General features: G+C 38.5%; 1 protein-coding gene across 4 annotated transcripts in view; it reads right to left on the bottom strand.

Moving 5' to 3' along the window:
- Positions 1-696: 696 nt before the first annotated feature.
- prox1a (prospero homeobox 1a) overlaps positions 697-17,613 on the bottom strand; it is a 35,474-nt gene continuing 18,557 nt past the window's right edge. For 3 of the 4 annotated variants that reach the window (XM_067455302.1, XM_067455301.1, XM_067455303.1), the window contains exon 5: positions 697-4,862. In XM_067455302.1, the coding sequence (XP_067311403.1) occupies positions 4,674-4,862 (189 nt within the window). In that variant the 3' untranslated portion in view covers positions 697-4,673. The remainder of the gene's footprint in view (positions 4,863-17,613) is intronic. The other variant, XM_067455304.1, reaches the window with a different exon arrangement.

Genomic DNA, 17,613 nt, shown 5'->3' on the forward strand with positions numbered 1-17,613 from the left:
ATAACAGGCTTGATTAGGAATTCGATTTGCATAGGGGGAAAGGCCTATCGACATTTGAAGTTTTACAATTAGCTTAAATGAATAAGACTCCATTTAGAGCATAATGTTGATTATCTCCAAAAAGTTGTTCTGTTTTATCTGTGAGACACTTCTAGTGGAAGTGAATAGGGACACTATTTGGAGGATTTAAAAGCAGAATTCTTCTGCTGAAATCTTAGTATTAAGCTACTTATTTGCACTTGTATTTTTTATAGTCATTTTAGAGTTTTAAGTGGTACGTTGTCATTTAAAATGTAATAATTAAAAGGTTAGCATATTTTCTCCCCCACTAAAATCATAACACTTATAGTGTTTACGTCTTGAGGCCGTACTATTAAAACTATTTAACATTATATTAACATTTACTGATTGTCCCCATTCACTTCCATTGTAAGCATCTCACTGTAACCCAGATTTTTGCTTTTTTATACAAGAAAATGACGAGTTGGTGAAATTCATTTTCCTGGCAAAGTTCTCCGAGCTGAATCCAAGCTAACTTTAATTCAACCTGAACTATTACTTTAAGCTGTGTGGAATATCTCCTCACTTAAAACAGATCACTTCTTCTGGCCTCACATGCAAGTCCAAATCTCCTTGGTTTTTCTCTGATTACCATGCTGATTTAAATGATGACAAATGGCAAAAGGAAACACCTGATCTAGGACTTAGTTTTTATTTTGCACAAGCTTGCATATATACTGCACATACATTCAGTTCCGAGGAGATGGAAGGCACACGAGGCACTTTGACTACTGTATTGTGTAGGTGGTAAAAAGCAAAGGTAAAGTCTGTTTAAGTGATTAGAAATAAAAACTTCAAAACACACATTTTTTTCACCTTCCAAACAAGATAGAAGAAAAGTTGTTTTGTACATCTTTTTTTTCTTTTTCTTTCCTTTTGTTTTTTTTTTTTCTTTTTTCATCAAGCGTCTCTTATGACTACAGTGTCTGAAATTACAATGGCTACCTGGACATAAGTGTCTCTTTATGTCTCTACTGAGTTAAGGAGCTTAGGAGGGCATTTATATTGTCTCTTTCTACCAAATAATATTACAATACATCCCCAGAAATACCAAAATTGTACACCATCACCAAATAAATTATGATAAATTAAACCAATAAATTATGAAAGTTCTGAATGACAAATTGACAACAAAATCCACAATGCTATCCCGTTAACAATGTATGTGTATCCTTTAAAACGTATCAAAGAAAATTGTAACAGTTTCAGCTGGAATTACCATACTAGAATCAAAGAGTTCTTTCATACAAAAAAAGCATAACAATGCTATTTACATAATATTGCTAAATCATAGAAAGGCAGTGTTTTCTCATTTTCGGTTTGTATTTACATACATGTCGAAGCCAGTAAAATCATGTTTAAAACCCTTCAGGGAGCACACACCTCATAAATACAGCATCAAATCTACAAAGAGTCAAGAGTCTTATACAACACATTGCATTCAGTACAAATAATTGTTCCCCTCCCAGAAATATAGTCATATACAAAGTTTCTTTCTTCATTTTCTTTTCTGTAATGTCTTTCTTTGTAATAAAAAACAGTCCCAAACTGAGTTTGGCAATTGATTTTGTACATATCACCACATGACAGGAGTTTTTTTCCATCGCATGAAAACAAATAAAAAGTTCCTTATGTCAAATGTAAATGAGCAATAGTGTACTTCATACCCAAACTTTGAATCAAGGTTATTCAGAGAGTTTTTTTTCTTCTTCTTCTTCTATAGAGTGTCCTTAATGGAGTGCTAAATGTACACGGCTACATTTAGGATTTTTGACAGCAAAGCAACACAGCAAATGACCCTGTGCATCCACGCAAACAGATCCACCTCATTTCAATACCAAATTATAGCATGGCCGATCGAGAACACCTTTGACGGGCAACCCTGAAGAGGTGGTGAGATGAAGGGGAGAAAAATAGTCGACTGAGAGCCACTCGAAACATTTAAAACATCATAACACTTCTAGAAGTACGAGAGCAAGAAAAAAAAGGCTTGAGATGTTGAACGTAACCTCCCTCTGGTTTGTCTTGGAGATGCAGTACAGTGATAAATACAAATAAAAGTTCAAAAAAAGAGAAACAATAGATAAAAGAAAATAAACAGAAGTCCTTATGGGAACTAAAACTAACGTACTATCATGCGTGTATAACACACACTCCCTGCAAACACGCACGCACATGCACAAGTAAGCACGCACACACACCTATGCACACGTATTGCCTCTGTGCTACGTTAAATGGCTTAAATTCATGGGGAACTAAGCGTCATACTTGTTCTTCAAATGGGCTGTAAAAGTTAGTTTTCCTGGACTTTGCATGTAGTTCATTACCTAGAACCTATTAGTGTGAGGGCATTTTCTTTCAAAACAAGGAAAACATAAAACCCTCCATTTCAATTTGTGCTATTGTTTCTTCATCTATGTTTTTATGTCTCTTCATAGGATTTAGGAGTCAAATCATATAATTTCCGTTACATTTTATATATTATTTTAATAAAAAAACAAATAGTTTGCTGGTGTAATTAACATTAGGCACAGGCAATTCTCAGATTGATTAAGTGCGTAAAATACACGATACATGTTCGTATAGGTGAATATGAGCAGATGAATTTGACTAAGCACCAATTTATGCGCACAACCTTCACCTTTAGGTCGAAAATGTTGCAAAGTATCACCTTTACATGAATGAATAGTGATAACAGAATTCCTTGCGGCTTGAAAGAATCGTTTATTTATCACAATGCACGTAAAGGAGAACGTACGTCAGAACAGCCTTGCGAGAGACTTGAGAAGAGAACAGGGCCAAACATCTCCTTTTTTCAACTCCTAACTTTGTTTTGAGCTTGTTTTTCCTCTTCTTTACAATGCATAGTGAATAGCTTGGCGTTTTGTGTGTTGTCCGGGGGCTGTGGATGATGCCAGCCCTGGCGACAGAATGACAGCACCTCATGCTCTTTTGTGCCCATTAATCTAGAAGTCAGCAGGTTTTTTAAGGCATTGTGCTGACAATAATTGCCGGCCTGCGTTTCAATTCATCAGCTGGATTTGCCCAATGCAAACGGCACAGGCTTCCAGAGCAGATCACATGTCCAGCCCTTGCCCTCTACTGCCGACTCTTATTTATGAACTAGGAAGGGATGCACAAAGAGTCTGAAGGCCCTCTTTTCTTTTATGAACATGGATTTGAGAAGAAACTGTGCTTTTCATCTGTCTTAGTTTGGCTACTTGTTGTAATTGGTAACATTTGCGTGGATCTTTTAGCTGGCTTAGCTACTAAAATGCAACTCAAAGAAATTAATACAATTCATGTACAATTGAACTCAAACAAACATGTCTCACTCTAACATGGTTTCACTACTGATAAACTGTACACTGCCACAGCATGATCAGATGATTGTGAATATTAAGCAAATCTGTACATTTCTAACAAATAAACTATGTACAATCCAGTACGTACAAAGAAAAAAAAAACTTTTGCCAATGCTCAAATTATTATTCTCAGCCAAAATCTCTACTGTGTAAATCAAATTTGAGATAATCTACCAGATTTACCATCCAATTATAGAGGTGTTCCCAGCTAGCAGGAGAAAATGAACAACAGCAACTGTTCTCTTGTCTTGATGCCGTACGGCACGTGTTTGTGTTTGTAAATTAGCGTCTATGTATGAGAGCGGTGTGTGTGTTTATGCGAGCAGTTGTGACAGTGTGCTTTTTATGAGCGAGAATGGTTTCTCAGTGGGAAGGCGTCCATTTTTTTTTGTGCCGAACTGGCTTGCCCCAGTATGAAATGGCCATGTTGCTTAGTTACAGGAGAGGCTGCTCCGTCAAGGAAAAAAAACCTACGAGTAGGCCTCCCTCCCTAGAGCCAGTGCTATCAATGTGGACACAAAACACAAGAACATTGGACCCTAGCCAACATGGAAGAATGGCTAAACCAAAAAAACAAACAAACAAACAAACAAAAAAAATGTTAATGCTGTTCCTTTCAAGAATAACATCAAATATATATATATTTTTATATTATATATATATGAATTTCCCACATAGAAAATGTATACCCCTCTTTATTATTATTATTTTTTGTCCAAAGAATAATTTATTTTCTGTAGCATTGCCATGAGAAACAAGAATACCACATGTCAATTTTTTTGTCTTTCTTTTCCTTTCTTCCTTTTTTTTGTAGCAAGCATGAATAACATTAATGGTAATAATTATATTAATCATAAATAATAATTACATCTATACAAGCTACAAATGCAAGTCTTATTCAGCAATAGTAAAACCATCACACATTGCAAACATCCTGGGATAAAACAAAGCCCTCAACAAAAATTACCAATAAAAGAGAGAAATTCAGGGTGTCAGTTCCATTTGTTAACCATTGTGTGGTAAACATAGTAATGCCCCTTTTAAAGGCAAGGAAAGAGGGTGAGGATTGAATACAGTCAAAACAATCAAGAATTTTATAGACTTTCCCAAAAAGATGCACAAAAAAAAAAAAATTTAAACAGCTAAGTCATTCAAAAGTAGCCGGGACTTAAAAATAGGAATGCTACCTCTTATTTTGTAAAGATTTCTCGAAAAGAAGGGATGATACTTGGTAAGCAATTCAAATCACTACTCATGCAGAAGCTCCTGCAGACAATTGGGAGATTTGAAAATCTCTGGGACCTCACTGTCCAGCTTGCAGATGACCTTGTATATGGCCTTCTTCCAGGAAGGATCAACATCTTTGCCTGCCACAATGGCATTGAAAAACTCCCGTAACGTGATCTGTGCCACTTCCAGGAATCGCTCCGGAACCTGCTGATACACAAGGAGACAATGACATTAATAAACATATTACATTTCAATCCCAAGTCTCTGATTAAGAAAAGAAAAGAAAGGAAAGGGGAAAAAAAGAAAAAGAGTTAAGTAAAAAAAGAAAATAAGATTTTGCACTGAGGCTCAAGCGGGACCATCCAAGAACCAAAAGACCCTCCTGGCAGAAACTGTGTAGGGGAGCGTTGGGCTGCCAAAGTCTGAGGGGACATATTGAACAGCCCCAAACATTGTCACTACACTAATTCCTCTTTGTTTAAGTTGCTGAAACACATTCTGGTGCTGGCAACTCTAATACCCGCGTTGAAGTGGAACTTAACACTCTTTCAAATCTTTTATACTGATTGTCTTTCCTCTTTTTATTCGTGTAGCTGCAACATCGGGGAAAATTGACATCGTCGTGAAAGTTCTTAATTGCTTTTGAATGTTAACAGTGAAAAAAGCAGTAAGACATTTTTAAAACAGATTGAAACAAATCAAACCATTGCATAACACCTGACAGTCAATGTTTTGAATGTGGAAGAATTTGTGAGGTTGTAACCAAGAGGAACTTATTGGGTTAAACATTACCTGAGCCGTTCCTCTTTTAGAGTCTACTTCCTAGAGGGAGCGAAACATAATTTGTTGACTTCCCTTTATTTGACACAAGATTGTAAGCGATGTCTCATAAAATGTCTTTTTGTCTCAATATGCTTCCACTTCTAGAAGGGGAAGAAGAAGATTCTGCCACTGATAGCGGCCCATAAAATACTACATTCAGCTTTGCTTCTTATCGGGTTCTAGAGAAACTTGATTCTGTAACGATCACGCAGTTTATTGCTTGGGCACCAAGTTTTTAAAACCAAAGTTGTAGCCACAATACTACATCATAGGTGGCTCTTGGACAGGTTCTGCCAAGCAAAGTAATCAGGTAGTGTATAGGACACTGCTTAGGACTTTGCTCTCTACAACCAGAACACATCTCTCTGGCATGAGGCTGTCGTTCGTGAGAGAGGGCCAAGACCGGGGGCATACTGTAGACTGGCCCTGTGATCTCTTTAGCACCAGTGACAGTTCCTCTCCGCTAACATTATAGAGATGATTAGCCAGGCGAAGAACTAAGCCACCTCCCCTACAGCTAGACAAGACACTTCCCAGACATGGTGCTTACTGCCACACACACTCACAAACACCCACACGCTCAAACACAGATGGGGAAGCAGGCACGAGGACACAGAAACAGACACAAAGGTTGCATATGAGGACCAAAAACATAAGGCTGTCGTATTAAATGTGTTACTGTAGGCCACAGAGAAAACGCTAGCTTTTGACGGATACAGCTGGGATAGTTTGCCGGAAAATGAAAATTCTGTCATAATTTATTAACCTTCATGCCACTGAGAGCCTGTATGCCTTTTTTTGTGTCGTTAGTAGTCAGTGTATCATAGTCTGTGCCATATGAAATAATTGGGATCTTTACTTTTATTATATGAACAAAAGCAGATGTAACATTCTTCAAAATAAGATTCTTTTGTTCCACTTTTCTGTCTTTGATTGAAGTATCCGTTAAAGCTACATTTAGGGTGTGGAAAAAGTTAGATCAGTTTATACACTAAACATTTCAAATCAATGTATTTGCAGCAAAGTTCTTGGCACCATCTAATATTCATCCTCCCCTGCAAGGTTAAAGTCATATAGTTTTTTTTTTTCATTTTTTTTTTTTTTTTATCAATGCAGCCCTCTCCTGTGGATCGAGATCAGCGCTTAGTTTAGCGTCAGTACTATCAATCAGACCCTGACTGCTTCTCAAAGGCCCTGCCAGGTGAGCAGTTGTCAGGACAAAGAATCTCATCCATGTGACCCACACCATCCCCAGCTCCCTTTTTTCCATTAAGTGTGTTAAATATACTGTCATCAAAGGCATACCCTTGTCTGGAAGGCCTTGACCGGTGTGGAAGATGTTTCACTCTGCCGCCACAATCATAAGAGCTTGACTTTTGTTCGTGATGCAGTATTAAATTATAGCATGGCTATAAATACTGAACTTATAATGGCAGTTAAACTAGATGATATGATTCAACGGAGTGTAGTTGACGGCTTGATTGGGTTTATATGCTGTAACGTGCACAATTCTACCTCCCTTTTACGATGTGCTTAGGGAGTAAATAGCTAATAGTAACAACATTGCTAACTGAATAGTGTAACAATCCAGTAACAAGTTAGTGTTTTCAACAAGTTGTGACAAAACGTGTCAAGCAGTCAAGTTATTTTTATGTAAAGAGATTGAACATTTTGTCATCATTTACTCACCCTCAGTGAGTTCCTTTCTTCTGTTGTACACAAAAGAAGATATTTTAAAGAATGCTGGCAACCAGAAAATTGACAGTAGTCATAGTAATGTCCTACTAAGGAATAAAAATGAGATTTATGTGTAAAATAAGTTTTATCATTTTCATCTATAGTTAATATATAATTAATTATATATTTGATCAATAAATTAATATAATATTGCTCCCTTATATAGCTTTAATATAGCTTCTTTTTCTTACCAACTGGCCCAATTTCCCCTTGTAACTACTTTTTCATGTGAGGTTTGACTGTAGTTGAACTACTTTGAAACTGTTGTAAGATACTTGTAATTTTAAACTATCTCCGCAACACTGCTGTACTTCTCAAACGGGTGACATTTTTGTACAGTGGCGTACAGTAATTTCTCCCCTCCTCCACTCTTTCTCCTGGGGCAAGATCATAGGAAGGGAGGGGGAAGAGAAGAGGAGATAAAAAAAAAATCCTGCCCAAGTGCTTTTGGCCAGAGCTCTGTCTCCTTCTACTTCTCCCTCCCCGAGGGGCACAGCCTTCAGGGGTCATTTGTTTGATTATGCTGACTGTCCCCAGCCTCGGCAGTACACAATAAAGGCCTGACATAGCAGCCTGCTTGCCTTCTGTGTCCTGCAGATACTCATCACGAGTGTCAGGACATACCAAGGTTAGTGGTCACTGGGACGGCGCTCATAGGCGAAGGGCTTGCCAAACGCACTTGGCTGATGAATGAATGTCACATGGAATGGAGGGGGTGAGAAAGAAAAAGAGAAGAGAAGTGTGTGTGTGTGGGGGGGGGATTACAAAGGTTATAGATATCCAACCTCCCCAACACCCCAACTCGCATACCCGCTCCCCTATTTTTTTTCACGCTTTTATAAGTCTTCCACCCCCTCAGACAATGGCCAGAAGCCTTCTGGAAAAACAACAGAATAATTGCACAGGAAGAAGGAAAAAAAAGTGATAGAGGTGCCTTTCTCAAATTTGTGTGGTCTCAGAAGGGAGTCTGCCTCTTTTGGATGTTCCTAAAGTCCCTTAAAGGCAAGTCAGTCTGCTCGGTGGCCATCTTGGTAATGCCTTCGGCTAGCTATTTTCTATGTAGACAATACTCACATCCTGTCTACTTGAATAAAAAATGACTGCAAATTCCCAAATTGTCAAGATGGTTTTCAATAACATAAAATAAATTACATTAATTTTGAGTTTTAAACAAGTAGTTGTGTAACTTGACAAAACACGCTCTCAAATTGTGTTGGGAAGTTGAGAATCATTTTAGTGAGTTGGATCAATTGGATGATTCATTAAACTGGTTAAAAACAAGTAACTCATTCACTTTAATCTTCCCTCATTTTTGTTCATAGAACTGTCTCCATTAATTAGCACTGGGCAGTCTGATTCATTTTACTGAGTTGATTTATTTGGATGATTAATTTTAATGAACTAGTTCCAAAAAATATTTGCTTCAGGAAGCTACATTTTTATAGCCTAGAAATCTAGACGCACCCTAGTGGCAGCAAATTTAATCTGCCCGTGAGTGTCGTCTAGCAACTCTCAATACACTTCTGAGCTGTATTCCCCTAACTCTCGCCGGGCCAATCGCATCGTGTATAGAGTCGGTGGGCGGGGCCATAATGACGACGGCTGAGTTGCGTTTGCGTGCTTCTAGTAAACACAGAAACTGGCGAACGGCGGCGGTCTTTCGAATCAGCTTTGACCGTGACTCTGGAAGACTTGGAGTTAAGCTTTTCTATGAGAAAAGAACAAAGAACGGCACTGAAGTCATTCTTAAAAAGGGAAGATGTATTCAGAGTTTTGCTGACCGGATACGGCGAATGTTTAATCTATCAACAAGCTCTGTTTCACCTTCGTTGCTCTGGTTGGTGGTAGCGCTATCCTATCGCGTGCCGAGGGAGTTTGAAAGACAACCGTTTATCCCGCCCCTCAGATTGAGCCCTGTCAATGGTGAGTTTCCAGACCAAACATCTTGATGTGGGTCTGGCTTGTCAGGCTAACATTTTTATTTAAAGAGATTGAAAATGTTGTCGTCATTTACTCAATCTCATGTTGTTCTAAACCTGTATGAGTTCCTTTCTTCTGTTGTACACAAAAGAAGAGATTTTTTTAAGAATGCTAATAACCAGACAGTTGACAGTAGACATAGTATTTTCCTAATATGGAAGTCAATGGCTCCCATAAAATCGAAATATGAATCGAATCGTATCATATCCCAGAACTTTTTGAGGTATAGGGAAATATCGTATCGCTGGCAGTATGAGAATCAATACTGTATCAAATCATGATGAACCATCCGAATTACACCCCTACCATCAACTGTTTGATTACCAGCAGTCTTTAAAATATCTTCTTCTGTGTACAGCAGAAGAAAGGAACTCATACAGGTAAGCGTAAGTGATGGCAACCTTTTCATTTTTGGGCGAACTATCCCTTTAATGTGCATGGAAGTCCTAGAGTAAAAAAAAAAAATTATAGGCTCTTTTAATTGAAAATCAGGGCTTCCATTGGTTGCATTTAAAGCATCTTATAGGCCAGTGTGTGATGCTGGTTTGCACCTGTTTAGTGCTAATGTGAAGGATTGTATAGCTAATAGATGTGTTTTTATCCTATTAGTGGCAGAGATATGTTCACATCAAATCTAATTCCTTTGCGTAGCCACTGATGCTAACATAGGGTAAAGCCCAGGAGTGCTGCATTGCTAAGAATATTCCTGTGAGGAATTTCTCCAACTCATTTTTTTTTTACCATAAAAGGGCAGTAAAATGCTGACTAGGGAAGAAGACAATGTCAAGGAGAAAAGGGTATTGGTATTTTGGATCCTCTTGACTGCTTGCCTTGGAAAGAGAGAGAGGGACAGAGGAAAAGAGAGAGAGAGAGGGAGAGAGAGAGAGTTATTCTTGTCACAAACCCTTTTGTCTGCATCTGCTGACTGCTTGCCCATAGCCAGCAGCATGCTTTAACTGTTTTGTCACCTCCTCGCCTCACACGGATCAGCTGTTGTTCTTTTGTTACGGCTATTGTGTAGGCTAAGCCTCTAAGGCCGCTCTGCTGTGCGGTAAACACAGCTGAATCGCACGGCAGACAATTCCACATCAATATTTCATATGCTCTCTTTAGGACTCCTGATTCAGTCAAGTTGAGAGGAAAAATACGTCAGGCACGGTTTAAATGGTTCACAGAGCCCTCAGAGAAAATTAATACTAATAAAGAAAAGACTACGTGTGCCGGTGGCCGCCTTGTTTTGTGCACGCTGTCACGCTGTGTTTCACTTCTTGGCTGTAGATGATGTGAAAAAGTGTGAAAGCGTAAGTGATTACTTAATTACTTCCAGCAGTTTCAACTTCCGATTTTATTTGCTATTCGTGGTCACACTTTACAATAAGGTTGATTAGTTAACATAAACTAGTGATGAACTGCTCTTATAAAGCTAATGCATACTACTAATGCATTATTAAAATCTTGTTAGCATTAGTTAATGCACTGTGAACTAACATAAACAAACCATGAACAGCTGTATTTTTATTTACTAACGTTAACAAAGATTAACTAATGCTGAACAGAGGTGTTATTCATGGTTAGTTAACTAATGATTTAACTAATGTTAACTATACAACCTTATTGTAAAGTGATCGTATTAAACTAATATACCTGAAATAACATTAACAGGAAATTTTAAGTTAAATTCAGTTGACATCATTTGTCGTCACAAAAAGATTACTTTGATAATGGAAGTAAATGGAGCCAATTCATAATCATTCAAATCCTCACTCACTTTCAATTATATGGGCACACAATGAGATGTTAGGATAATTTTAAAAAAAGCTCAGTAACCTTTTATGTAAAAAATCTAGTTTTACAAGTGTATTGCTTAATGCAATGTCATAAACCCCAAAGTGACAAATACATAAGTTTTAAAAAATGTTTTTAATGAAAAGCTTAATATGTCTGTGTCTGTGTCTATATCTTTTAAATCCTCTAAAAATGGGTAACATTCACTTCCATTGCAAACGCCTTGAAGTGACCTTGATTTCTGCTTTTAAGAGGGACAAGTCAACCATTTTTGTGATGATCAACATTATGCCACACATTCAGTAAGTTTAATCTGCGTTGAAAAATCACTTTTGAGTGATTTTATTTAGTATCATTACACATAAGGCTAGCTGGCCACCGGTTCCTGCCCCCCAGCTTGATCAGTTTTCTGGCAGCAATGCATCCTCAGCGCTGCTGTTGCCAAGGATGAGAGGACACAGAGACCGTCTTATGAAAAGAGGGATATTATATCGCCCCTCCACTGAGAAACATAAGACAAGAGGTGAAAGAGGGGGGAGACATGTAGAGAAGTCATGATCAGCAGCCCCGGTACTTCAACCAGCATTCATTCACCCCACTGCGTGTGCACTTGGGCCCTCTATACAAACTGCCCCCGAATCTACTCTGTTTGTTGGGTAAATATTGATTGAGGAGAGACTTACCTCCTGATAACTACCATACAAATCAAGGACTTCGTGGGGAGGGGTAGGAGGGCTGAGCGAATGCGTGTGTGTGGGAAATGTCATGGACGAGTACCGCAGATGAAGACACGGTCTGTGAAACGTTTGTATCTCAAAAGGCCACAGGGTGGGGAACTGAAAACCCTGGCCCCCTCTCTGTCCCTGCTAAGAGTTTCTTCTTCTGAGGAAAGTCCTGGTTTTCTCACCAGAGTTAATCATTAAAGGGGAAGAGTCTACTTTCCATTTCATTGCGGCTCCTGTTTGATATTGCCTTTGTTTGGAGCTGGTGTATCTTACGGCTTGTATTTGCTCAGGCCAACCCGTCCAGTCAAAGGTGATCAATTCACCTGCTGGCCAGTAAGATATCTCAGAGATTGTTCAGAAAATCTCACAAGTCTAAAACATTTCACAGTTTCAGTGATGATGATGCAAAATTATTATTGAAAATAAATTAATCTAAGATATCTAATCTGCCTAGTATGATATGGCACAATTATTTTCTAAATCATGAACCTATATTATACCTATATTATTATATTAACCTTGCAATTTTTTATCATAATCATCATTTCCCTATCTCAAACTTTAATCTGAGAAGCGAACATTTCTCTTTCACTACTGGTAAGGATACTAAAAGTACTTTATGTTGTTTGATATATATGTAGGGCACATATTCCAGTAGAACAACTAAATAAAGGCCTTTTAAAATAAATATTACACTTAAACTATTGCAGGAGCGTGAGGTTTTTTTTCAGGAGATAATGGATTGATAGAGCGCAAACAAGTCTCAAGGCCAGGGGGCTGAAAGCATAAGAGTCCACCCCTCTCACCTCCCACCCACTCCCTCTCAGTTTCTCTCTCTATCACTGCTTGTCCTGGAGCTAGACTTAACTTCAAAAGAAAAACATCCCGTTGAACGAGAAACGTTAAACTGAACGCTGGACATTCGGCTCCATCTAATCAATAGCACATAGAAAGCAAAACCTTGCAGTTTGATAAACTCTTGGCTGGAGTGTCAATCAGGCAAACAGATTGCATGTTTCCCTCTCTGATAAAGATTCTTTCAAAACCCACTGTGATGCAAGTGAGCTTCACAAACTGTCCCGGCAACCTTGAAGCACGCCTAGGTTCTCACTGCAAATGCTGGACAAACATGAGCATACTGCTGCTGATTCTGCATTGGCCTTGATGAAAACTATTTTTCATACTTAAGAAAACTTTGAGCAAGCACCATATGCCCATTTCTCAAGGCACGCTGGCACATAGTGTGTGTGTGTGTGTGTGTGTGTGTGTGGATATATTTGTGCTCACCTTTAAATAAGGTCATTTGCTGTTTTCTTTTGTTTTTTTCCCCCCAGAAGATGAAACAAGCATTATAAAAGAAATTGTTCATCCAAAAAAAAAGAACATTGCCATTATTTACATGCTTTTTTCTTGGTGGAACACAAAAGAATACAATTTTTTTTTAAGAACACTGAATTAGTTGTTCACAAATCGCACTGGTCTAGTTGTCCAACTTACCGACTCTAAGATTATAATGACTTCCATTTGTCAGATGGTTTTTGAAGACTTTAAATATAGTGCAAAAATTGTATGCACCACTTTTATGATGCTTCAATGGTGCTTTCTGCTTTTTAAAGCTTGAACATTGCATTTCATTGAAAAAGAAGGAACAGTATATTATTGAAAATGTATTGTTTTGTGTTTCATGGAAGAAAGAAAGTCATGAAGGTTTGGAACGAGGGTTAGCAAGAAGGAGTTTTTATTTTTGGTTGGACTATTATTTTAATGAAGAATGTTTATTATGCTTAATCTGATTTGTCCTTTCACCCTTCTATATCACTGCATTTACTAAAGCAAACAATGCCACAATGACATGTGCACTTCAAATTCAGGGGCAGTAGGTCTCTGACCTAGAGGAGGGTCTGGGTTCAAACCTGCTTGGGCTAAAGGTTATGAAGTCATTTGTCTCAAATTGCAGTTGAACCCCATGAAAGAAGAGAGTGTTTGAGGGAGGGAAAGAGAGAAAGAGGGACATCTGGAGGAGAAGGAGGGGGAGACTGAGGACAGAATGGCCTAAGGACTGGAGCAGGCAGGAGGAGGAGAAAGGCAGCTTGGAGTTGGGTCTTTCTTGTCTGGCTGAAGAAAGGATCTGGCACCGAGACTAATGAAGAGAAGAGGGAGGGAGACAGAGACGGGGCGGTTGGGTGGGAGATGTGCCAGGGTTTGGAGAAAGCTGTGCACGAGTGCTACAGATGTGTTTGAACCCCCTGGAGCAAAATAATGACATAATCACCAGTGGTGTCACTGAGCAGACTGCACACAAGGTGACATGGGAGAACATGGAAGGAGTCTGGCTGAAAAAAAGCAGGCCTGTCTGCTCCGTGGAAGAACTTTCCATCAATAACTATTTGTAGGGAGCTATAAAGACTGGCACTGACACTGGCAGGTGTTTCTCAGTTTGTACCACTCCAGAAACTTATCTTTTGGAGGAAGGAGTTCCAGCGAGCTTGCAGGCCCTACTTAAAAAACTACTTAACGCCCTGTTTATGTTCTGTCACAGGTCCCTTCATGACAACAGAATTCCAGCCCATGGCAGCCAGCACTTAACGCTGAGAGGCAATTAAAGGAAGTGGATATTCAGTGCCGTAGTCACACTTTAGGGCAGGAAGCATGTGATGCTTGTTGGTGGGACATGGTCAAGTTCATCCTGTGTTCTTAGTCCATAAATACCCATTTAATGGCATTATCATATACTGCCATTTTATTATCTATAAAAAATCTATAATATATCTATAATATATTTATTATCTATAAAAATCTCTCTCTTAATCTGTGTTTGTTCTTGTTTTCCAGTGAAGACAATTTCTGAACATCCTTAAAACAAAATGACTTGTTTTCAGAGAATATAAATTGTATTAAACTTTTTTTATTTCTTGTGTTGAGTAGGCTGATATTAAAATCTTGGCTGATAGCAGTAAATCGATAAATGTATACATTTTTAAAGTTAACAGAAATGTAAAAAAAAAACTGTTAAAGAAGTTAATATGATATCAATATATTTTTACAATTATCCATACATTCTAATGAGGTTTATGCATACAACAAGAAATTATTCTTAAGTAAATTTTAAGTGAAATAATTTTGTTTTAAAGCTATTTTAATATTTTTTGACTGGAAAACGGCAAAAATACAGACTAAAACGGACTATTTTTGTTATGTACAATGTTCACGAGCAGTCAATTATATGCTCTCTATAAATTCTAAAGTAGTTAAATGAAACACTCATATTAAATTTATACCACGAGGGGAAGAATTTGGCTTGAATGGCATGTAATACATCTATGATTTATTATGTGTGTGTGTGTGTGTGTGCGTGTGTGTGTGTGTAGAAGTAGTAGTAGTTTTCTTTGGCTGGTGCTGAAGACTGCAGGGCTTGGTCCCTCTGTGCAACTTAGTGACCATTAATAAGTCATTTTGTCTGGAAAAAAAAACATTGCCTGAAAGCATCACACACTCTTATCTAATTTCTGTCTCTGTTTCTCTGAGTAATATACAATATAGAGTGCCTACAGCAGTTTGGCTTTAAGTCCCTCTAAACCGCCATCACCAGACAGGTTGAAAAAACTCTTTGTGTTTGGTAAGCGAAGCAGTCTAAAATAGGTGTGCTTTCATTGCACCTTCCATTATGAATTAGTAAATTACATCTCCTTGTTGATGTTGCTATTTGTGCTATTAACGAACAAAAGATAAGTCTTTAATGCAGATTTGATGGCAGTGATTACGATGTCCCTTGGTAAGTACAGTCAAGGCCATTGGATGTAATGTGCTGTACTGTTGTGTTCTCCAGGTCACCTCCACTAATGATTAACCAACCTGCTGAGGAATTTCAGTTCCCACAAGAGTTGCATGAGAAGAAATCACACAGCCCTTGCGAGTGATCTCATCCACAAATATATGGGAACGGATATTCCCATTAAATGCCTTGTAAAAGAAAAAATATATATTTTTGTCAAACCTGACTACTGTTACATTCACTATCAGCCAGTCTAATTTTACAATATTGCCTAAAGTGCATTCAATAAAGACATAAAGAGTACAAGGCTTATTCTATCAGCGGTCTCAATGGGAACAGAACCCAAGTGTCGTCCTATAACTAGATTACTGGAGCTTCTCTGACGTGGAGCATGGTAATAACTAAGCTAATATGATGGGAGTTTGTTTTCATAGAGCTCTATTACGTTCGGCTGGGGACGGTACAGTGTGACAGGGAGATGTGAAGCGTGACATTTATAGCAAAGCGGTAGTGAAAAAAGAGGAAATGCATTATAGTCTCCTGTCCATCAGCTCTCCAGTGATAAATTGATTCAGCACAGAGTATAAGAGCCTGTTAGCGACATACCGCTAAACCAATTGTACTTGATATTAAAGCATATAAGTATTTTTATATTGAATACACTTAAGACAAATCTAAACTTATATTCCACTGCTACCGGGTCATTTTTTTCCCACTTTAAAATGAGTATTGTAATTGTAAGTGTCAGTCCATCAGACTGTATGATCTAATTAGACAGAGGAAGAGGATTGTGACCAAGAGCCCTTGAAGACAATAGTCTGCATCATCTGACCACAGTGACTCTTTATATCACATGACGTGCTAAGGGTTCACCACAGAACACTTATTGTGAGGGGTGCCATCCCAGCTGCATGTGCGCTTACCATACAATGGGGCACCAAGTCTGACTTTGTCTTTAGTTTAATTTGAGCGGATATTTTATATGATTTTGCTGCATATTAGATTCGATATTCGGTATTGATCTTAAAATGATTTTCTGTGCTGAAAATAGATAGATGTTAAAGATGTAAAAAGATACATGTTGAACTTTTACACAATTTTGAACATGTGTATGTGTGAGGTAAATAGCTTTTGTTGCAGGGACAACTCAAAGTAAGCCATTCGTAGGGTCAATGTAGCTGTGATGCTTTCAAAACATTACTTTGTTTGAGCATCCCAACCTGCCCAACAACAGCAACATTGGCTCAACCAATAGCGTGAGTTATGGAGGACCAATGACAGAAGGGGGGAGTGTTCGAGGACACCTGTTTGAATATAGTCATTATTTTTGCTGTTCTGTTCGTTGGCGCTAGTGGCCTGTAGAGACAAAAAATCTGCAATCTGTAAAAAAAACAACAACCTGTAATCGACACGGTTTTGTTTTTCCCCAGAAAAAAAAAGAGATGTAAAGGGGTTACAACTGTAAGATTAAGCTAAACCGTCCCTAATGTATCCTTTAAACGTCCACCACTATCTCATAGCACCGTCCGTAGCTTTGAGTGGCGTTATAATGGAAGCGTGAGGTGAACTGGCAGACCACACCGTAGGTCAGTGTGAGGTCAGAGAGGAAGAAGTGAAACCAGAGCCTGATCCTAAGATGTGCAAGTGTAGCGTGGCACAAGCTTGCAGCTCAAAGATAAACAACAGTAAACTAGCCCTCTGTGGGGGAGCTGTGTGTGGACTTGGGAGGCCAGGACCTCCTGGCAGTCACGATGGCAGCTCTCTACGCTCTTATTGATAACCTTCTTTTCTCATGAGGCAGGGGAGATAATACACTCCTGGAACAAGGGTAAAGGGAGATGAATGTTAGACAATAGACGGTCGCAGTAAAGGGACCATCCGCACAGTCTTTGAACTTTTCCCTGTCTCCAAAGGACAATTAATAATGAAGGCCTTTGGGGTAGGTCACACCAGGCATGGACAAGAGGAGACGAGAGAAGAAACAAAAGGAAAGAGAGACCTGGAGAAGAGGGGGACGTGTTGGATGTTGGATAATTGATCTTTTTCAAGGGGGAGTGTTGCTTGTCAGAACATCTTAAATTGCATCATTTTTATTATATGCTTTCTTGTAGACATTTTAATTCTTATATATGATATA

This window comes from Pseudorasbora parva, chromosome 10, assembly GCF_024679245.1.
Source record: "Pseudorasbora parva isolate DD20220531a chromosome 10, ASM2467924v1, whole genome shotgun sequence".
NCBI classification, from domain to species: Eukaryota; Metazoa; Chordata; class Actinopteri; order Cypriniformes; family Gobionidae; genus Pseudorasbora; species Pseudorasbora parva.